We start from the raw sequence: 24,211 nt of genomic DNA on the forward strand, positions 1-24,211 counted from the left end.
AGTCAGAAATTATTACAAATGAAAACTTAAGAGCAGCCAAATCCAGGTAATTCCAGGCATAAATATTTGATTATGTATTCAATTACGTCATCTTTCAAAACTAATTTAGTTTTAATACTTATGGTATTTTTTATAATGTATCTAATTATTTTAATGAGATTTAACTCCTCAAGGATTTGAAAGGTATGGTTTATAATTTTCTGTTTTCTATATAAAATGCCTAAAAGAGGGTTATTTTATTTTGATTGCATAAAGTTCAGCAGTAGAATCAATATTTCACTAAAACTTGTTAGTTGGTTATCTTTCCCTGGAGATTTACCTTCTATTAATATTTAGAATTTTTATTTTTTCATATTTTTCTTTAAAATTTCAGAAATATGATTTTTAAGTTTCCATATGAAAGATAGTAAACCTTTTACATCTAATTATTATTTAGATGAAAGCATTCTTCAAAAACCAGTTCTGTGAAAGAGTAACGAATGAGGAACATTTCCAATCCAGTTTTGAGTTTTACTCTGATACTAGTCTCATTTAATCATTTGATGGATTGGGGGACATTTCTGTTTGTTTGTTTTTGGTTAATATGTTGATTTTGCCTCAAATAGAAAAATTACCTACAAATTTCTTTGTAATTGTCTTGGGATAAAAAATAATATTTACAAAATTAAAGGTTTCAAGGTTTTATTAGTTTTTCTCAATTGCATTTCATGTAAGGAATGACTTATATTGTAGGGCCATATCTTTCAGCTTTTTGAGGCCTCAATTCTCATTTCTCTGTTCTTTTCTTATTCTTTTTTTTGGAAGATTATAGTTCTTCAAAATACTTTCTAATTTCAATCCATAATAACCCATTTCATACTGTATTCTTCCTCCTTATTTTGATGTCTGTTCTCCCAGAAATTTCAAGGTTAAATTAAAACTTCATAGAGGTTTTGGAGATACTTGATCACATATCTGAAACAACTATTATGTCTAATATTTTAATAGAATAACCCAAACGCACATAGTGATTTTTTAAAAATAAATAGAGCATATGAAGTACTCAAAGATGAAGATCTGCGGAAAAAGTATGACAAATACGGAGAAAAGGGACTTGCAGATAATCAAGAAGGTGGCCAATATGAAAGCTGGAATTATTATCGTTATGATTTTGGTAAGGTGATATGATACTCTGTGAAATCTTGTTTTTTATTTGAGTAAATTTAGAAAATTAATTTTGTTTCACCACTTAACATAGGCAGTTAACATGTGTCACCTTGACTCTGTTTAATGTAACATGGGAGCTGCGTTCAAAAGGAAAGTCAGGTGGTATGTAGATATTGTCTGCACAGATGTGAAGGTATTTTGGTTATGATCTTGTTAGATACTTTTAAAATAAGGATTGTAGTTTAATTAAAAAAAGAATATTTGCAGTAGATGTTAAATCCTAAAGCCTTTTAGTATTTTTAAAGCATCATATTTTCCAAGAAAATCTGAAGTTTCCTTTAAGTTTAATAGTGGTCAGTTCAGTAGAAATGCCATCCTTCTCTTGTGGAATCCTTATTAATAATAGGATTGACGTGTTGACAGGAATAAGAAATGAGGGAAGTGTGGAGGGAGGAAGCAAGTTAAAGAAATCAAGGGCAGGTAAAGTAAACACAGGTATCCAGCAAGGCTAGAGGGAGCATTTGCTTACCCGGTATTTCTCTTCATTATTGATTAGCCTCAAATGCACACTAAGAACTGAGGTATGCTTTTATATTAGACTACATAAAATATTTTAAATTCATATCTGGAGTATTTGTTTCTCAAGACTGCCTTTTTTTTTCCTTCAAAATAGTATTTTCTAATATATCACTGCAGCTCAGTAGTATATATCTGATATCAGTAGACTACATTTCATGGGCTAAAATCTGGCCAGCCACCTGTTTTTGTAAGGTTTTAATTAATCCTAGAATTATGAGAATATGATAATTAGAATAAAATTATGCTCATTTATTTGCATATTATCTGTGGCTTCTTTCACTTCAGGGGCAAAATTGAATAGTTGTGACAGAAACCATGTGTCCCACAAGGCCTATTTAACTGGCCTCTGCAGAATAAGTTTACTGACACCTGGTTTATATCCATCACTAGTATTATTTTGGTATCTTATATAGAAACAAATTTTCTCACACTGGTTTTAATTACGATAAGTAAAATTTGTATTAATTAAGTTGGTCTTTGTCTCTATAAGCATTCTAATAAGACTTTTAACAGTAGGAAATACTTTAGTGATACTATTTATTTAAAAAAAAACATAATCAGAAAAGGAAGTGACGTCTCTAGTTAACAGTAAGGTATCAGTGTCAATTTCCTAGATTTTGTTAAAACTACATAAGTCATTAGGGGAAGCTGAGTGAAGGGAACATGTAAGTCTGTGCTATTTTTACTACTTCCTGGTAGTCTATAATTATTGCAAAATAAAAAATTAAAAAATAATAGAAATTTTCTGTGGAGATGAAATTATGGGTATTGGGAACCCCCAAACATAGCTGCAACAGTCCATATCGGGAAACTAATTTTTTGTTTTTTATCATTCTTTAGATGCATTACCAGTGGTATTATTTACTCTTGGTCTTTCTGTTTATTGCACTTTCTTCAACTTTGACATTTAGTATAGTAATCTGATTTTTTTGGTGTTTAAAACAAGACCTAAGTAATCTGTTTCTATGTGGTAATTTATTTTTATGATAAACTGTTAATTTTATAATGTTTGCTTTTAAATTAGGTATTTATGATGATGATCCTGAAATCATAACATTGGATAGAAGAGAGTTTGGTAAGTTTGTGGGCATATGATTTTCTAAAACTGGTCCAAGACCAGTCTCTTACCTAAAACTCTTGAGGACAGATATATTTGAAATTTAGAAAATTTTTTGATTGCAGCAAGATAATGTGGTATTGTTAACTTTTTAAATATAATAGTTTTACTAGCAAAAATAGGTTTATTCAGGAATAGCAGAAAATTATAATTCAGGACACACAAGCTATGGCAAAACCAAAGGCCAGTCTAGCAAATAAAAGTAATGTTTTTTTTATGGAGGAGGAGGAGGAAGTTCAGAGGGGTTGTTTTGAATGAAAGTCCATTAGAAAAGCAGGAATTCAAAGTGATGACAGTTTCTCATTAGCTGATTTGCAGGGGTAGTCAATTTCTTATAAAAATTCAGTGTACATCTTTTCCTGTTCTGACCTGATCATTTTTTCCTTTGATAATTCTTGTGTTAGGGTCTGCAGTTGATAGTTTTTCCTGTAATTGACATTGAGTCATGTGATTTCCACCTTTTCACTTTCCCAGTCCACTTTAGTGAGGTTTTCCTGTATTAATTTTTACATTTCCCCCTTTTGATCAAGATCTTTTTCTGAAAGTATACCTAATCAAGAGTCAGTTATTTCATATTTAATGGTTTTGTTCCTCAATCCCAAGAAGGATCTTTCAGGAAGGTACATAGCAGTTAGAAGCCACTTATGGCCTCATTTCATTAATGAGGAAGGCAAGGAAAGAGAACTCTCATGCACTTCTCGTGTATAGTTCATATTTATAAAGATCGTAAACATTGGAGATCATTTCTTTATTGGGTACATGATTGTTACAAAAGATTGGCAGACAACAAAATACAACACTTAAGATATATGCAAAACAAGAAGTAACAAAATTCTTGGTTCTAAACCAAGACCCGAGATCTGAAAGTAGCTAACTGAAAATATTTATTGGCATTTATTCCAACTTCAGGGAGAAAAGTTCTCCCTGCAGAGTTATGGGTGCCTTCTGGAAGTCCCACTTAAAGTGGCCATGAAAGCAAAACGGTGAATACTGCAAAAGCACACTGAATTAACCAAGTGCATTTGGGAGGATACTGTGCAAGTATAAACATGAAGTAATAGCTAATCAACTTCTTGCAAAAAATAACAGAACCTCAAAAAAAAATAGCAAAACCTCAAAGATGTATTAAAACAGTATTGTTATCTCAAAAGAACTGTTTGGAAACAAATGTTACCTAATAATACAGCCTGTAAGGTTGCAAATTGAGAGGCCATGAATTTAGATAAGAGTTTTAGAGTCAGATAATAAATGAAAGAAAGACTTGTGGATTCCAAAGCTTCTAATCCTTCAGAAAAAGCAGCTAAAGAATTAATGTGATCACAGAATCATGATGAGGGTGTTTCTGAAAGGCCATAATCAGAAGAAGAGATTTCCCCCTTCTCTCTCACATGCAAAGAGAAAAAAGGGAAGTTGGGTGTCCAAAAGCGAGGGACTTCATCAGGTTTTGTTTTGTTTTTTAAGTCCTAAAAGCTGTGCTTGGTGTTTCCAAATAATAGAGTCAGGTTTGTCTTTTTTTTTTTTTTTTTGGTAAAGCATATAGAGGTTGAGCTATAAGAGAGAAGTTTGGAATCCAGTTTCAACATTGGCTAGTCAGTCCAAGAAAACGTTGTAATTAAATACTGGTTTTAGATTTGAGGGAAGTCAGGATGCAATGAAGCCTCCCAGAATCCAAATGTAGCCCTTATTCTGAAATCGGGTTTTGTTCCCTAGTTTTGTTTGTCTACACCCTAAGTGTAGAACCTAAGTTTGAGCAAACTGCATTTTTTCTTTGGAGACTTTATGTCCAAGTCCAAAAGTTTTAAAGGGTAGGTATTGTCTTCCTGTGAAGAGGTTTGAGAAGGGCAGCAGAGAAGCAAATGTAACAAAGTAGAACCTGAGAAAACTATGTCATCCAAATCAGCTTTTAAGGTTTGGAAAAAATGAGAAGGACTCTCTGTGACACCTTAGAGCATTATTGTTCAGGTATATTTCTGTTCTTCCAGAATACAAACAAAAATAAATTGGCTAGCCTTACCAACTGGAATACTAAAAGTGTACTATATAGATAGTAGTGAAAAATTTGCTTGTGTGGGAATAGATATCTGTAGCCTATGGGGGTTAGGAACAACAGGGTGCCAAGTGATAAAAATGTTATTTATTGCTTGGAGGTCCTGAACAAACCTCCTTTCTTGGCCATTTAGTTTTCTCATAGGTAAAATAAGGATGTCATGGGCACTAGTGCAGGGAATAATGAGACCCTGAGCCTTGTAATCTTCTGTGTGGGCTGGATGCCTTGAAGGACTTCTTTAAGGTATTCATTAATTCTGGGGAGGGGGTTGAGGGATCTGTTTGAATCTTGATGGGAGATGCACGGTAGATTCTGCCAGTATCAGTGGAAGATCTTGCACATAAAGAGGATGGTAGCCGATCCAATAGGAACAAATGATCATTGTCCCCAGGCTCCGCTGTGGTACCATCAGATATAATAAAAGATGTTGAAGGGTCGTTTAACTTACCTGGTTGGGTATTTTAATTACCAATCTCAAATTGTAAAATTATTCCCCCTTTTGGGAGAAAGGAATTCTGGCATAATATTTTCTAAGAAATCTCAGCCTGATAGCTGAATGGGGTGGCAGAACTAAGGAGAAAAAAGTGTGTACTCCTTAAAGGGCCTAGACAAAAGGGGTTAGGATGATAGATAGGAACCTGCAGAGGTTGATTCAAGACCCCCACTGTTTGAACTGTTTTAGTATGCTGAAGCAGGTCTATTTCATAGCAGTGAGATGGAGCTTCCAGACTGTAGCTCTGGTGTCAAGGACAGAGAGAAATGCATTCCCAATCTGGAGAGTGATTTCCCCAACCTGATGAAGTGGGAAGATTGGGAAGACCACTTGTATTTCCTTGGAGTCCCATCATTGGGAATTAGGAGGACATTGGAAAGGCTAGCTAGAGGGCTGAAGATGTCTGAAGCATTTAAGAGGGTAACAGTCTTTTTTCCAATGTTCTGGCTCTTTGCAGTAATAGAAAGTAGGAGGTTTTTGGTTTTGCTTAGGGGCTTTCATTTGCTGGAGTTGAAAATTAAGAATTTTAGCGGTCTTTCAGGTAATTCGTCTAGGGTGCAAGCAGGCTGGTTTGCCAAATTAAATCTAGAGGGGACATAGTTTCACATTCATCTTGGTTCTTTTAATTAAAAGAAAAAGACCCCAGTTCAGCCTGCTAATAAACATAAAGTTAAATGCTACCTGTGTGGATTCAACATCTACAGCAAGATCAGAATTTTCTTTAAAGACAGTTTGAATGATTGTAATAGTCATGAATAGATTCATCAGGCTTTTGTGCAAGCCTAAATTTAGTTCCAATCAACAGGCCTAAGAAAGGCCACTGTAATTTCTCCGTGGAGGTTTCCAGCCAAGTGTTCTGATGTCTTGCCAAAAGTTAGGGATCTGTTTGTGTATTGAATCCCTTTCAGGATGTTTCCACTGGGCTAGTTTCTCCACTCCTTGGCCTGGCCCAGTTCATCTACAAGCATGTAGACTAACTGATATATATCTGAGAAACCAGGATGGTAAGTTTGAATAACACTGCTGAAATCTTCAGCAAATCTATGGGGGTCCTCAGTCACTTTAGGAAACTCTTTAACTATGGCTTGTGAATTCAGCCTTAGTCCAGGGAACAGAAGAAATTTGGGGGTTATTTGGATCCTCAGAAGTCTCTAATGGGGCAGGTTTTAAAAGGTTTAGGAGAGGAGAGAGCTGGGAGAGATTCTGAGGAAGAGAAGTTCAGTGAGAGAATTTGCATGAGGAAACCAAGGGTATAGAAGAGGTGAGGCGTGAGGGAGGATGATGGCAATGGAGTTGGGCTTGAGCAGGAGGGGGGCTGCCAGGAGTCTTGAGACCAGATGGGTTGGGGAAGGGAGGCCTTGGAAGCCTTTTTGTCTTTTTTTAGTTGTTTGCCTCAGTCAGTGTAGAAATTATATTTTATAGAGGCAATTTTAGGTTCCTGATAACGTTTGGATGCTTCCAAATGCCAATCCATGTAGACATCTCATTCAGTTTTGACAGTTGTAGAGCCATGTCTATCCAGTTTAGTTTTGCGAAAAGTCGGTTTAAGGAAATCAAAAGTTCACTGTAATGGCCATTGAAGTTCTAAATTATGTTTAGTTAAGTGGGTCCATTTAGTTAGAAATAGGCATGAGGAAGGACCGTAGTTTTAAACATAAAACCAGCTGGGGTCCTAGAAGTGGAGGTGCCCTAGAAAAACATTTTGATGACTGGGATCCCATTTCTTAGAGGTTTTTTTTCTAAGGCAAAAAGAAAAATTCCAATAGATACAGCCTGATTCCATAAGGAATCAGACTGAAGACCAGCACAGTTCCAACAGGAACAGTCCAGTTCCAGAAAAGAGGTGACCGAAGGCTAGCACTTTCCCAACAAAAACAGTTTCTATAGAAATGGTGTGTCACAAAAAGGAGTTGAGCCAAAGGTCGACACAGTTCCAACAGGAGCAGTCTGGTTCTAAAAAGGAGTTGGACCAAAGGCCAAACAAGTACTCTTAAGGACAAAGCCTTGAAACAAATCCTGAATAAAGCTTGGAGAGCTTAGAACACAGAGAACAGAACTTGAAATCCAGGAAAAAAGTTAACCTCAAACTCCAGGTTTGTAAGGAAGCAGTATGCTCAGTTGGCTCTGTGGATACCTGCGCTTGTTTGCTCGCCAGTCTCCTGGTTGTTGGGGGTCCTGTCTGGATCCCATGGCTGATCACCAAGTAATAATAATGTAACATTAAAATAGTTGTTTTACTAGCAAAAGAATGGGTTTATTGAGGAATAGCAGAGAACTGCGTTTTGGGATATGCAAGCTAGGGCAAGATTGTAGGCAAGGTCCAATAAACAAAGGAGAAGAACGTTATTTTATGGAGAAGGAGGAAGTTGGGAGGGGTTCTGAATGAAAATCCATTGGGAGGAAAGCAAGAGTTCAGGGTAATGACAGTTTCTCGTGGGCTGATATGTAGAAGTAGTCAATTTCTTATAGGAAATTCAAATACATCTTTTCTTGTTGAGGCCTATAATTGATGATTCTTTTCTGTTGATGATGATTCTCTTGGGGTCTGTAATTGACAATTCTTCCTGTAATTGATGCTGAGAGGTATGGCTCCTCATTCTAGTCTCTGACTCTAGTGAAGTTACCCTTTAATAATTTTCACAGTATAGGGGCACCTGGGTGGCTTAGTAGTCAGTTAAGCGTCCCACTTCAGTTCAGGTCATGATCTCGCGGTTTGTGGATTCTGAGCTGATAGCTGAGCCTGCCTCAGATCCTGTGTCTCCCTGTCTCTCTGCCTGTCCCCTACTCGCACTCTGTCTCAGAAATGAATACATGTTAAAACAGATTTTTAATTTTTTTAAATAATAATTTTCACAGTATACACCATGTATCAAATAATGTTCTTTGCAGAATGTGGGGCAGTATACTTTTTTAAGACAGTGTTTTAATTTATTTGAGAGAGAGAGAGAGAGAGGGACGTGCACATGCAGAGAAGGAGCAGAGAGAGAGAGGGAGAGAGAGAATCCCAAGCAGGCCACTTGCTGTCAGCACAGAGCGTGACACAGGGCTCCATATCAGAAACGTGAGATCATGACCTGAGCCAAGATAAAGAGTTAGATGCTTAACCGACTCAGCCACCTAGGCATTCCTAAAACGTTATAATTTCTGCCAAGAAATGCATAAGTATGTATACTAAAAAAAAAAAAAAAAGTAAAAGTAATACATAGCCCCAGATCAGGTCAGGACAGGTTTGGAAGCCCGGGGAACTTGCTGCGAACTTGCAAACTTCCAGTTTGGGAGCTTTTGGATTGCAGAGTTAGGGGTAACTTTGTGGTTATTTTGGAAGCAGATTTCTTTTGACTTTGATTTATGTGAAAATGGATATAAAAATACAGTTCTATTGCAGTTTTCCATTGCATTTTAGAAAATTTTAGATACTGGATTAGTCTTACACTTTTCAGAGTTTGTACAAGTATAATGAAATAGGTTTACTCTTTTCTATTTTGATCAGTATATTTTATTTCAAATTTCAATTGTTTTGCTCTATTATAATCTCTAATTTAGAAATGAAAAATAGCATCTAGCTGCAATAAATGTATATGTATGTTTCTTACATACACCATTATAAAAATATATATTATAGTTACTTGATTTTGAACAGTTTCTTCTGACCAAGAATTTTATTCTTATTTTTTACATCCTGTCGGTAAGCTCCAGCCTACACAGAGCTATCTAGTACATCACTTTGTCCATAGACTCAACACATGAACGCTTGTTCAAGTTCTGAGTGGAGTGAATAGAAAACGTACCTTCCATCCAAAGGAGATTGAAGAAACTTTGATTATTTTAGATTGTTGGTAGACAGAACTGATGGTATGAGCTGCATGTAGTTGTAGGAACCTATTGCCTTCTTGTATGGTTATTATTATCGCTCGTCTGTTAGTCTGCCAGTGAGTGTTTTGTGGACTAGTGGGGCAGAAAACTGGATTTGGAGATATAGTTGGAGGCACTGAACAGAACTTGCAAGCTAATGAGCCCACCCAGGAAGGGGAGACTTCCCTGATGTACACTGTATATGGGTTCAAACTTTTTTCAGTGTGTCACTATGGAACAGTTAAGAATTGCTAATATTTCGTATAGAACCCCAAGGAGTAGTTAAAAATACAGCCACAAAACCTTAGAGGTAAGTTTTCAAAAGCAATAAATAATACTGATAGGTTCAGTGTATAGTTGTTGCCATTGCATCTCATGTCTGATACTACTTTGTGTGTTACTGGGGTGAGACTAGCTGGTCCTGAGTGAAGTTTTAGTTGAAGAAGCTGAGGTGAGGTGGCAAGAGAGTAGTATCAATTTGTACTTGTATAAATATCACATTAGCCTTCTTGGTTGTGGGTCTCTTTCTATTACCAGTTATTTCTATTCGTTTGGGTTACTCAGGCTTGTCTTTTGTATAACTAATCACACGTATAATTACAAAGATATTTTAAAGTTATGTATGTTCTCTCTCTTGAGAGGAGTTACGCTATCTTCTAGGGTGAGGTCACTAACAATCTCAGATCAGCTTTATCCAAGCAGGGACTGCGATCGAAAAGCTGAGCTTTTTGGACTTTGAGAGGACTGGTCACTTTCCAGTTCATCTTTATTCACAGGACGCTTTCTTCTATGTGTCCACTCCCATTTTTGTCCCTCTAGCCTCCTGAATGTATTGAAAACTCTGCTCAGTATCTTGCCTATCAACTACCTTTTCTAACATTGGCTCTGTGATTTCCACCTGCTCCCATACTTTGGCCCCCCAATTCTTTACTACATTGGTAATTCTCTGATGCTTTCAACAGAAATCTTTTATATTTTGTCCAATTTTGCAGTTGTATTGGGAGAGTTAGTCCAAATTACATAGTTCACTCTTATCAGGAGTGAACTCCAGAATGCTTAACTATAGTACAGAAGAGAAAATGTGTTTAATAAATTCACTTTGAAAGCTTTAAAAATGTTCTTCTTCCCCTTGAACATGGTGCATATTATCTTTTTACATGTCACAGAAGAATATGATATCTGTCACGATAAGCAGGTTCTAGACAGTATCTGCAGGAGCAGAGGACATCTTGCACTTACACTAGTCATTCTGAGTAGTGCCTACACAGTATAGGCATCCTTTTGAAGAAATGCTCAAGAAATGACAGAGGAGCTCACAGCGCCTCTGCCTCTTTTTTCCTTTTTCTTCTTTTTTTACATCCCCATCATTTCCTAATAAAGAGAAATCTAGGATTTTGTTCAATTAAAGTTTGTCAGAAAACTTTTCTTTGGAGAGTAGTTAGTGTTATTTTCAGGGTCTTCTTATCATGAACCAGACATACTTAACACTAGTTAACACAAGGTATAAGGGCATCTAGCAAAACTTTCCATTCAGTGTGTTGGAAATGATGCAAAGCACAGCCCATAAAGGGTGAATTTCTGAATATTCTGGGCCTTGTTTGCTAGAGTAGGTGCAATAACTGGATCCTTAGTTAGGTTTTGAAGAATCTCAGGAATGTGGGCTATACTGGATTGCTTCTCATCGATGTAGGCTTTTTTTTTTTTTTGGAACCCTTTTCCTTGGACCAAGAATGATGAAATTCTAGCATTGGAAACAATTACACAAACTTCCTTTAACTAATATACTACATTTTCTACCTTTTTTCCATACTACATTTTCTACCTTTTTTCCATAATATATCAGGGAGTGAATTATTCCTCAGTCAATAAAATGAATCAATGAAAAATTAAATATCCTCTAAAAGGCTTCATTCTGAGGGACAAAAATTGTGGCAAAGTTTTTTTTTAAAGTGTAGTGACATAGAGCTGTTGTTGTTTCAAAAGAGTGCTGTCTGCCAGCAGGTCCTGTGCTGCCTCTTTCTGAGTTGTTACAACAAAGTCCTGTCAACTAATATGTGGTCATATTAGAATGTTTTGTAGATAAGTAGAAGAGAATGATATTAAAATACTGCTATAATTAGTGAGCAAAAGTTCCTATTCCAGGTAATTAATATTTATCATATTTAATCCCCACAACAGTCCTCGATATTACTAGTTTTATTTTCAGAAATTACAAACTGCATTTCAGGAAGAAAACATATGCTTAAGTTCAGCTAATAGGTATTTGTGGTATATTTTATTTTAATCATCTATGTTGATTGTTTATCCTTGAGGTGCTCCTTTGTGATGGAGAATTATACATCCCACTCTGTAGAAGTCAGGCGTGACTATATGACTTGCTTTGGCTGATGAAATGTGAACAGAAGTAATGGATGTCACTTCTGGCCAGAAGTGTTTTTTTGTTTGTTTTAATTTTTTTTAACGTTTATTTTTGAGACAGAGAAAGACAGAACATGAACGGGGGAGGGTCAGAGAGAGGGAGACACAGAATCTGAAACAGGCTCCAGGCTCTGAGCTGTCAGCACAGAGCCCAACGCGGGGCTCGAACTCACGGACCGCGAGATCATGACCTGAGCCGAAGTCGGCCGCTTAACCGACTGAGCCACCCAGGTGCCCCCTGGGCAGAAGCTTTAAAAGCTAGCATGTGTTCACCATTTTGCTCTGTCATGAGAAATAAGAATGTTCAAAATAGAGCCTTCTCCCTGCCGGGGTCAGCGGTGAAATGATTTGGAAGAGCGTTGCAGCCAACTTAGTATAAGATTGTGAGAGATGGTAGAATAAACCTTTATTGTCAGCCCATGACATAATTGGAATCATCTGTTTTCTGTAGCTTAACCTTTCCTGACTGACACAGTACAAGACAGGACATGCGCTCAAATTCATGTCAAAGCCCATGCTTATGCTACTGTTTTTTTTGTTGTTGTTTTTTAAGGGAAATAAACCTATTAGCCTAAGAGTTATTCATCAATGTTTTCTTATTGACCTATACCCTATACTTTAGTTTTCTCTTACTTTGTAATTTATGCTTTTCACTCTTAGATCTATCTCTGTTATCTCTTCTCTTTGTGACCTCATCCTATTTTGACATTTTTCTGGGCCACAAAGTTATTAGCTGTGTCACATTTTAAAATATACTTGTTTTATTCTATGTTGCTGGGTTTTGGAAAAACATCCCATTGAGCTTTAATAACATGGCATTAAGAATATTTTTAATCTTAGTCAACAAGAGTGGGAACCGAGCAAACATGATAGAAGTGCTCTATGAAAACGAAGTACCAAATAGACATTTTTTCCCTCTGAACAAGGTTTTGTGTCAAATGCCATTCAGATTTGTTATATGACATATTTTTATTGAAGACTTATAACAGTCCTATTTTGTCTAATCATTACTTTATCTTTTCATATATAAATACCCACCTCATTAGTTATTTATAGCTAATGAAATAATCCCATTTCTGTTAAAGTTTGCACTAAGTTTATTTAAATTTCACCTAAATTATTACCAGTTGGGGGCCTAAGTCAGGGTGGCAGTTATTTCAATCACTTAGAGTGGTCTGTTGGTCATACTTTCTAAACATTGCCACGGAACAACTTATCCTAAATTACACACTTTACCTGTAATATACAGATTAACTTTTTTTTCCATAGATTCATGTGTCTTACAATTGAAGGTAAACATTGAATCTTGCACGTTTCTATCTAACCTAAATTAGTTATGCATATTTAAAATAGTATGTTTGAGGGGCGCCTGGGTGGCTCAGTCACTTAGGCATCTGACTTTGGCTCAGGTCATAATCTTGCGGTCTCTGAGTTCAAGCCCTAGCATGGGGCTCTGCTGACAACTCAGAGCCTGGAGCCTGCTTTGGATTCTGTGTCTCCCTCTCTCTCTGCCCCTCCTGCACTCACATTCTGTGTCTCTCTCAAAAATAAATAGTAAAATAATAATAAATAAAATGGTATGTTTATTTTGGTATCTTACTATAATTACATAGTTTATGAAACTTCCTTAAAATTACTAATAACTGATTTTGATAATGGAATTATACAGAAACACTTATACCAAAAGCAAATTGTCTTTGCCTTTTTACCTTGAATGTTAGAGTGCATCCTTACAGGGTTAAAAAAGTTTTTGTTTATTTTTTGAGTATAGTTGACACAGAGTGTTACATTAGTTTCAGGTATACAACAAAGTGATTGAACAACTCTGTATGATGCTGCTCTCACCACAAGTGTAGCTACCATCTGTCACTGTGTAACTCTATTACAACACTGTTGACTATATTCTCTACAACTGTCTTTTATTCCTGTGACTTTTTCCATAACTGGGAGCCTGTATCTCCCACTTCCCTTCACCCATTTTGCCCTTTGCTCACACCTTCCTTCCCACTGGAAACCATCTGTTTGTACTTATATGTCTGATTCTGCTGTTTGTTTATTCATTTGTTTTGTTTTTTAGATTTCACATAAAAGTGAAATCCTATGGTGTTTGTTTTTCTGATTTATTACAGTTAGCGTAATACCCTCTAGGTTCATCCATATTGTCATAAATGGCAGGATCTCCTTTATAATGTTTATTTTTGAGAATGAGACAAAGTGAGCAGGGGAGGGGCAGAGAGAGAGGGAGACACAGAATCCAAAGCAGGCTCCAGGCTCTGAGCCATCAGCACAGAGCCCAATGCGGGTCTTGAACTCACCGACTGCAAGATCACGACCTGAGCCGAAGTAGGATGCTTGACTGAGCCACTCAGGCGCCCCCATGTACACCACATTTTTAAATCCATTAATCTGTCAATGGATACTTGGGCTGCTTCCACATCTTGGCTGTTACAAATAATGCTGCAATAACCAAAAAGATGCATGTTATCTTTCAAATAAGCGTGTTTGTTTTCTTTAGGTAAATACCCAGTAGTGAAATTACCAGATCATATGGTACTTCTGTTTTTAATTTTTTGAGGATCCTCTCTGCACCAATTTACATTCTCATCAACAGTCCACTAGTGTTCCTTTTTTTCCATGTCCTTACCAACATTTGTTATTTTTTGTCTTCTTGATTCTAGCTGTTCTGACAGGTGTAAAGTGATATCTTATAATGGTTTTGATTTGCTTTTCTCTGATGATTAGTGATTTTCATATGGCTAATGGCCATCTGTCTGTCTTCTTTGGAAAAACATCTGTTCAGATTCTCTGCACATTTTTAATCAGATTGTGTGCTTTTTTGGTGTTGAGTTGGATAAGCTTTTTATATATTGTAGATATTAATCCCTTATCAGATATATCATTTGTGAGTATCTCCTCCCATTCAGGAGGTTGCTTCTTTTGTTGATGGTTTCTTTGCTATGCAAAAGCTTTTTATTCGGATGTAATCCCAGTAGTTTATTTTTGCTTTTGTTTCCTTGGCTTTAGGAGACATATGTAGAACAATGTTGCTGCAGCCAGTGTCCAAAGAAATTACTGCCTGTGTTCTCTAAGAGTTTGCATCGGTCATTTTATAGATTATAATGCATAATGTGTTGTTGGCTGGATATCATGTGGTATTCAGATCCATTAGCTTAACAAATACATATTTGTTTTAAATTGTTAAAAACCTTGATCTAATACTTTTTAATAATACAGTTTTCCAAGGTAAATGACTTAAGGGCAAAGTTTAAATTTAATCCCCACAGTCCTACTATATTGTGTAGTTCTCGTCTTTCATCCCCTCAGAATTTGAAGTAGCTGTTGGAATTGACTGACACAGGTATTTAAGCTGTGCTGCAGATAGTAGATGAACTTCAGTCCCCATCTCTCACTGTTTCTCTTCTTCATCTCTCTCATCCACACAAACTCCTGGATGAGGTTTGGCTGCTGATGCCTTGTGCCACCTCTTTTCACAGTTTCATGGTGACAAGTGTCCTGAAGCTCAGGGTTGCTCTTTATTCAAGTATGTGCTTAAAAGGTTTTTTTTTTTTTAAGGTATTGTCAGTTTGATAGCTGATATACGGCTGACCCTTGAACAATGAGGAGGTTGGGGGAACTGAGCCCCCTGCCTCTGCAGTTGAAAATCCAAATAAAACTTTTGACTCTCCCGAAAGTTGTTAATAGATTTCTGTTGATAGAAGCCTTACCAATAACATAACAGTTAACATATATTTTTCATGTATGTTATGTACTGTATATTTATAGTAAATGAGAATAAATTATTAAAATCATAAGAGCAAATACATTTACAGTACTATACTGTATCAGAAAAATACACATATAAGAGGACTACACAGTTCAGATCCATGTTGGTCAGGGGTCAACTGTAGTCTGTTCTCTTTTTATAGAAAAACTTGTATAGAAAATGACAAAGGCAGTATGAAAGATATAGGCCTGCCTTCATTCTGATCTTAACAAAACTTTAAAGTATGTAGAAACCTTTAATAAATAATTCTAAGTTGTTTTGGTTTTATATACTTTAGATGCTGCTGTTAATTCTGGAGAACTGTGGTTTGTGAACTTTTACTCCCCAGGATGTTCACACTGCCATGATTTAGCTCCCACAGTATGTATTTTTTACATCCTGATTATTAAAGTTTTATTACTTCTAATCTGTTGAGTGCTTTTTTAATGTATGAGGATTTTTTTCTATTAATAGTAATGATAACTATCAATTGTCAAATACTGCATACTTGTATGATTTTAAAATACTAATAATACATAATGAATAAATAAATAAATAAATAAATAAAAATACTCTCCTTTGAAAATGTATAGGTTGGAGAGTGTTCAAGCAAAGACAGATTATCTTATCAGAGAAATACTTGTTCATTTTTTCTCATAGTGGAGAGACTTTGCTAAAGAAGTAGATGGATTACTTCGAATCGGTGCTGTTAACTGTGGCGATGATAGAATGCTTTGCCGAATGAAAGGAGTCAACAGTTATCCCAGCCTCTTCATGTTTAGATCTGGAATGGTAAGGGGTAAAGTTGGCATTTTTTCATTTGGAACCTTAATGATAAAAATACTAGTGAAAAACCACTATGTCGTTTTGTAGAATGTTTTGGTTTTTAAATCCTATTTAAGGTGCCATCTACCTAGGCTCTAGTCATAGTAAACATTTTGGATTATGTTATGAATACATTCAATGCCATTACTTTGACCTTTTTTACTTCAAAATTAAATGTTTGCCATCAGTTTCTGTCTTAACACAATTTAACCATTATAAATGTTGTACTCTTGAGAGAGAGTGCTTATTGTATATAAAATAATGTACAATTAAAAGTATTCAGTAATACTTTCAGTGAATTTTTAAAAGAAATAGTAAAAGATGCTTCTCTTTTTACAAAAAAAATAAATAATAGGCCGCAGTGAAATATCATGGTGACAGATCAAAGGAAAGTTTGGTGAATTTTGCCATGCAGCATGTTAGAAGCACAGTGACAGAATTATGGACAGGTAATTTTATTTTCTTCATTTGTTTTATTTTCAAGGATACTTTGAAAATGGTATTTTAAGTTTTCTCCAGTAACAGGGTTAACATTTTGGTCATATTGAAATTTTAAAGTATCTTTTCCATGTTTTTTAGAAGGGAATTTTGTTTTTTAATCTGACCTCTGCTAAATAATTGGCATTTAACAAATGAATCTTATCTGTATAGAACAAACAGTTAAGATGTGGGAAATGAATATGATGTGATGTGAGGTGAAACAACTTTCAAAGTAGAACTGAATGTCTAGTTAACGAAGTGTTTTATTGTTCTCGTAAGTGTACTGCATCAGGCCATCACTTCCTGCCCAGCCAGTGTAATTTGAAAGTTTAAAAACTCTGACTTCTAATCTTAGACTTCTGATGCATCAAGTGACTTTAGGTGGATTATTTAACTACTCTGTGGTACCCATGAAATGGTAGTATTCACATCTAGTAAGGTGTTCATGTCATTCATTAAATACAAGTTACGTCTCGGAAACCGTGTTAAATGTTGGAGCTGCAGTAATAAAATATATAATCCCTGCTTCAAGGGCCTCATTATTTTAGCAAGTAAGGCATGAGTAAAACCATTAAAATGCAATGTAGTAACTACTATGATAGAGGCAATCTTAGAGAAACATGAAGAACATAAAAACTCCGATGTGGAAAAGAGGAAGGGTTAGAAAAGACTTCTTGACTGAAGTCAGACCCAACCTGCCATGGAAATGAAGCCTTTAAAGATCACTGTGAACTTGGTAAACTGGCAGTGCTTCATCATGAATCTGACAAAAAGACGGGCAGTGAGTGGAGTGGCCTGGGGGGAGACATGGCTAGCTGAATGGGCAGACAAAGCTCAGACCACAGGGGCCTTGGTTGCCACTTTTAGTTTCTTTCTTAATGAAATGATGAATTTAGATTTTATGTGATGAAAACAATGGAGAGTTAGTATAGGAATTTGACATGCTTCAAGAGGATTTTTATGAATTCCGGAATTCAAAAAATAGGTAATTTGCTTTATTTTCTTTTAAGGAAATTTTGTTAACTCCATAGAAACTGCTTTTGCTGCTGGTGTTGGCTGGCTGATCACTTTTTGTTCCAAAGGAGGAGGTAATTTTACTTGTTACTTTGTTATGTTGAAGAAATCATAACACTTAATTTTTAGGTGGCAATATTTTTTTCTTCAGTTTTATTGAGATATAATTGCCTTATAACATTGTGTAACTTACGGGTATACAACCTATTGATATACTACGTATATTGCAAAATGATTACCACCATAGCATTAGCTAACATCCCCAACCTGTCACATAAGGACAATTTCTGTTTCATGGTAAGAACATTTAAAATCTACTTTCTTAGCAATTTTTGAGTGTATAATATAGTAGTATTAGTTATAATCACGATGTTCTACATCACGTTCCCAGAACTTGTTAATCTTATAACAGGAAGCTTGTACCCTTTGACTAGGTGTCAGTCTTAAGTATGCTACCATAATTGATTATTCAGTACTTCAAACTATAATATATATCTGAGCATAATTTTTTATTTAATGAATATCTACCTTTTTTTGTTATTTTACACTTGTTATAAAATTATTTTGTTAAAGTTTCATTTATAACTTTGTTTGGTGGACAAGTTTTCCAGCTTAATTACATTCATTATAATTATACCTTCAGATAGCCACAGATGTGTTTGGCAGTTTGCAAAAATGATTAGTCGTTGGGGCGCCTGGGTGGCTCAGTTGATTAACCTTCCATCTTCGGCTCAGCTCATGATCTTGTAGTTCGTGAATTCAAGCCCTGCATCGGGGCCCTGTTCTGACAGTGTGGAGCCTGCTTTGGGTCCTCTGTCTCCCTTTCTGTCTGCCCCTCCCCCACTTGTAGTTGTTGACAGATGTAACCCTCCCCAAATAATAATTTTTTGGTATTATGGACTTTTCTTCATACTTAACATATAAAAAATGTATGTATGTTTGCCTTATAAAATTATATACTTGAAGATGATAACTTTCCATTTCTAGGAACCTTTCCACCAGTAAATTAACTTGAAAATTCAGTACCCCATGTACCAAACCACAAACTCCATTCAAACAATGAGATTGGCCCAGTGTTACAAAATTCATTAACATGTTTTTATACGTTTAATCCTAACATGGGTCTTTAACCCAAACTTTACCTATCAGCTTTATACTGTTCTGTTGCAAATGAATTGCCTTGCAGCTAAAATGAATCACTCACCCTATCCTGTAAGACCCATGTTAAGAAGGTATTGCCTTCAAGCAAAAATAACCCTTAGTCTAACAGTGAGGGATTTTGTTCCATTTTGGCCTAATGCAGAAATTTCTGTTCATTCCACATATTAAGAAAACTTAAACTTTCTGATATTCTTTTACTTTTCATCCCAGGTAAATTGATTTTACGTGTCTTTATAGGCTCTGTGGTGCTACAGTTTCCTTCTAAATCTGTCTCATTGTATCCCAATATTCATTTTTTTTTTTAAACGTTTTTATTTATTTTTGAGACAGAGAGAGACAGAGCATGAATGGGGGAGGGTCACAGAGAGAGGGAGACACAGAATCTGAAACAGGCTCCAGGCTCTGAGCTGTCAGCACAGAGCCCGACGCAGGGCTCGAACTCACGGACTGTGAGATCATGACCTGAGCCGAAGTCGGACACTCAACCAACCGAGCCACCCAGGCGCCCCCCAATATTCATATTTTTAAGAGCTTCCGTGAAAATGAAGAAGAAGTTATTTTAAGATTGTATAATATTTTAGGAAGGAAAGCTTCTATATTCCTTTTGTGAGATTAGCATTATCCTGATACCAAAACCAAAAGACCCTACAGAAAAAGAGAACTACAGGCCAATCTCTCTGATAAACATAGATGCAAAAATCTTCAACAAAATATTAGCAAATCGAGTCCAACAGTACACTAAAAAAAAAAACATTCACCATGATCAAGTGGGATTTATTCCTGGGATGCAAGAATGGTTCAACATTAGCAAATCAATCAGTGTGATACATTACATCAGCAAGAGAAAAGATAAAGATATGATCATTTCAGTAGGTACATAAAAAGCATTTCACAAAGTACAACATCCATTCATGATAAAAACTCTCAACAAAGTAGGTTTAGAAGGAACATACCTTAACATAATAAAGGTCATATACAAAAAACCTACAGCTAACATCACACTCAATGATGACAAACTGAGAGCTTTTCCTCTAAGATCAGGGACAAGACAAGGATGTCCCCTCACCACTTTTATTCAACATACTAGTAGAAGTCATAGCCACAGCAGTCAGACAAGAAAAAGAGATGAAAGGCATCCACATCGGTAAGAAAGAAGTAAAACTTTCACTGTTTGCAGATGATATGATACTATATATAGAAAACCCTAAAGACTCTACCAAAAAACTATTAGAACTGATCAATAAATTCAGTAAGTCACAGGATACAAAATTAGTATACAGAAATCTGTTGCATTTTTATACACTAATAATGAAGCCACAGGAAGAGAAATTAAGAATTTAGAATTGCACCAAAAAAAAAAAAAAAAAAAAAAAATACCTAAGAATAATCTCAACTAAGGAGGAGGGAACTAAGTTTAGTTCCCTCAACTAAGGGAAGACCTGTACTCTGAAAACTATAAAACACTGATGAAAGAAACTGAAGATGATACAAGCAAATGGAAAAATATTCCATGCACATGGATTATAAGAACAAATGTTGTTAAAATCTCCTATGCTATCCAAATCAATCTGAAAATTTAATGCCATCCCTCTCAAAATACCAACAGCATTTTTCACAGAAGTAGAACACATAATCCTAAAGTTTGTGTGGAACCACAAAAGACCCCAAATAGCCAAAGCAATATTGAAAAAGAACAAAACTGGAGGTATCACAATCCCAGATTTCAGGATATACTGCAAAGCTGTAATAATCAGAACAATGTAGTATTGGCGCCAAAAAAGACACATAGGTCAATGGAACAGAATAGAGAACCCAGAAATAAACCCATGCTTATATGCTCAGTCTGTGACAAAGGAGGCAAGAATATACATGGGAAAAAGACAGTCCCTTCAACAAATAGTGTTGAGAAAACAACCACTTTAGTACACCATGATAAACACTAATTGTTTAATCCCTATATTGTACACCTGAAATTAACACTGTGTGTTAACTACTGTAATTAAAATTAAATAAATAAAAGACTGTTATATTTTAAAGGTTCTTTATATGTTTTTATCATATAGATTTGTGACATTTTAGTTCCCCAAAATCATGAGATCTCTTCGATAAAGGGGATTGTTGATAGGAGCAGATTTGAGAGTAAGATCCAAAAGCGATTCTCTTTAACTAGAAACCTTAGGAAATTAACAGGAGAGAATGGAAAAATGTGTGAGAGTGCGTATGCACATGTGTGCTTGTGTGTGTGTATATGCACATGTGTAGTATGAAACTTAGTAAATGTGTCATTCGTACCATTGGAGTCCAGTCAGTTGCCTTAGAATCAACATGGTAGTTTGTGGGAGGAAAGTCAAAAGGAAGTATAGACTTAATAAAGCTAAAATTATGTCATAATTTTTTTTTCCTCCCTAGATTGTTTAACTTCACAGACACGACTCAGGCTCAGTGGCATGTTGGTAAGCATCAGCTATTTTGCAAAACTATATGGCCATGTTAAGAAAGACATTTAAAAATTGATTCCAAATATTTCTTTGTAGTTGCTTGAACATTTAACTCACTTATTTATAAATTTTGTTTTTTGATAAGTGTATTCATAGCTATAAAACTTCCTAACTAGAATTTTGGTGCTTTTATTCACTTCGAATATTCTGTAATTTAGTTATGAATTCTTCTTTAAACAAAGGAGTTTATATTTAGTGTTCGTATCATCTCCCAATTTTTTTTTGTACTGTTTTGTTATTTTGTTGCATATTTAGCTCTCATCATGCTATGGTTGAGGACATAATATGTGTGTTGTTGATACTGTAACACTACTGAAGTTCCCTTTGCTGCCTGGGAGTTTGTCAGGAAATTTGTGAAAGATCTATGTGTGCTCAATATGTTTTCTGTGTCTATTAGGTATAATTTTTTTATCTACTAGACCAACTTTATTAATCATGTTACTCCAATCTGCATCATTTATATTCCAAGTAAAGTTTTTTAAAAGTTTTAAATTTACAGTACAAAAGTTGGGGCTTTCTAAATAAAGCTAAATCCCTCGAACTTTCTCTTTTACTTACACGCGACCTATTTTTTGTTGCTTTGCATTGTAGGATGGTCTTGTTAACATAGGATGGATGGACTGTACCACCCAGGACAACCTTTGTAAAAGTTTGGATATTACGACAAGTACTACTGCCTATTTTCCTCCTGGCGCCACATTAAATAACAAAGAGAAAAGCAGTGTTTTGGTATGAATTACTTTAATTTCTTTACATATAGGTGAGCACACACATTCAAACATAATACACCATTTTGTAAACAAGGAAACGAGTCCATTTATAATGTTTAATTATTTAGAACAAATATTTAACTTTTGGGATTCTGTTTAATGGTAAAGTCTACTTATAAGGATTATTTTTTACAATGGTATCAACCATTAAAATTTACAGCCCAAAAGTGTGGAAAACATTCTTAGGTTGTATGAATTTTCATTGGTTTTCATTTAAGTGTGTATTTTCTAATGTTAAAATATAGATCATTTGTAGGTTTGGCTCAGAGTCAGTATCTGTTTTTTTTAAAGCACCCTGTTAGATTTTCTGGTATATACTTAGTTTGGAGATCACCAGTATGGTTCACCTCCCTAATTTTATGAATGAGGAGACCAAGGTTCAAGCTAGTTATCAAGAAGCTGAGATAAATAATGGGATATTGGATAGATCCCTAAAGAACCTCAAAAGAAAATAATAAAAGACAAACTTTCATAAGTTTGTGTCTCTGTATTTTAATTCTGCTTTTTTGATGTTGACAAAAATAACATATTCATTCTGAAATTCATTAATGGGTATAGACATGTATACAGGCTGGGCACCTGGCTGGCTCAGTCAGTGGAGCATGTGACTCTTGATCTCAGGGCTGTGACTTCAAGCTCTACGTTGCATGTAGAAATTACTTAAAAATAATATCTTTAAAAAAAAAAATGTATAAAGACAGATGGAAAATTCACTAAAACCAAATCACCCACAGACAAGCACCATCAAATCTTGATAAATACTCTTCCAGATCTCTACTTACATATACCTGAATTATGACTTCATGCTGACAACTCTCCAGTTTTATCTGTGGCCCAGACCTCTGGCCTCCACTCCAGATATATATATATCCTACTGCCTGAATTATTCCACATCTCCCCTGGGATATGAATTGATGTCTCAAACTTAGATGGCTATAACTATACTCCTAGTATTCTCCCATAAATCTGCTCTACCCACAGTTTTCCCAATCTCAGTTGATAAAAACCCCATCCATTATCATTCAGGCCAAATACTTTGGAGTCCTTCTCGATTCTTATTTTTCTCATATTCTGTAACCTATGTCAGGAGAATCTGTGGCTCTTTAAAATCTTTCTAAAATCCACTCCCACTGCTATTAGAGCATTTATCACCTTATAATATACACTAATATCTTACCTTTTTATTTTTATTTTTCTCCCACAATACATTTTTAAATTTGGATGTTTTTACTGTTATATGTCAAATCCCTAGAAGATTATCTGGCATGTAAGTGGACAATATATATAATGCCTATGTATATTATATGCTATGTGCTAGAGATATATATACATATCAACAATCCCTAAGTAGCAATCCATTGACTAAATGTGACCTACTTAATCAGTGCTCTCTTGATATTTAAGTTACCTACTGTTTCATGATTATAAGCAGTGTTGTAATGAACAATGTTTGTTCATCTTTGTGCACTTCTTCAATTACCTATTTAGATGAAATAGCCATGGCAATTTTAATTTTGTTTTGCCAGATTGCCCCTACAGAAAATTTCTATTTATACTGTGCCACAGTGTATGAGCATGCCTCTTCCCTTAACATAGGCTCTTGCCTTCAGTACCACAATCTCATGTTTTAGTGAGATCTTTCTGCTTTTTGATATAAAACTGCAAGCTCAGATGCAACCCTAGGAGACATACATCAGTGATTCTGGAAATACTGTAATACTGTAGTAACAGAGAGTGATGAATTAAATAGTCTTTGTCTCTCTTAAAAGCATTCAAGTTTTTAAAAAAGTAAAATAGCTTGTGGTCTGTCTCAAAGTGAATTGATTGAGAAAACATATGGTCTATGAGAAAACATATGGTCTAACATAAACATCTTCTTGGTTATCTCTTAAATACCGTTCCGTTTTCACTATTGGCAAATCTTGCCTTATGTATTCTAGCAACAGTGTTTTCTGCTTGGTGGTTTGTTTTGTTGGCCTCTGAGTTTATTTACTTGTATGACATATGTAGTTTATATCTTCTTTAAACACTCTCCTTCCCAGGTAAAT

General features: G+C 35.4%; 1 protein-coding gene across 2 annotated transcripts in view; it reads left to right on the forward strand.

The window, feature by feature from the left end:
* The window catches only part of DNAJC10 (DnaJ heat shock protein family (Hsp40) member C10), a 52,132-nt gene that overhangs the window by 2,730 nt on the left and 25,191 nt on the right, over window positions 1-24,211 (forward strand). For both annotated transcript variants that reach the window (XM_042949333.1, XM_042949334.1), the window contains exons 3-10: window positions 988-1,153; window positions 2,750-2,800; window positions 15,714-15,796; window positions 16,076-16,207; window positions 16,596-16,689; window positions 17,731-17,808; window positions 21,305-21,348; window positions 21,985-22,122. In XM_042949333.1, coding sequence (XP_042805267.1) covers window positions 988-1,153; window positions 2,750-2,800; window positions 15,714-15,796; window positions 16,076-16,207; window positions 16,596-16,689; window positions 17,731-17,808; window positions 21,305-21,348; window positions 21,985-22,122 — 786 coding nt within the window. The remainder of the gene's footprint in view (window positions 1-987; window positions 1,154-2,749; window positions 2,801-15,713; window positions 15,797-16,075; window positions 16,208-16,595; window positions 16,690-17,730; window positions 17,809-21,304; window positions 21,349-21,984; window positions 22,123-24,211) is intronic.

This window comes from Panthera leo, chromosome C1, assembly GCF_018350215.1.
Source record: "Panthera leo isolate Ple1 chromosome C1, P.leo_Ple1_pat1.1, whole genome shotgun sequence".
NCBI classification, from domain to species: Eukaryota; Metazoa; Chordata; class Mammalia; order Carnivora; family Felidae; genus Panthera; species Panthera leo.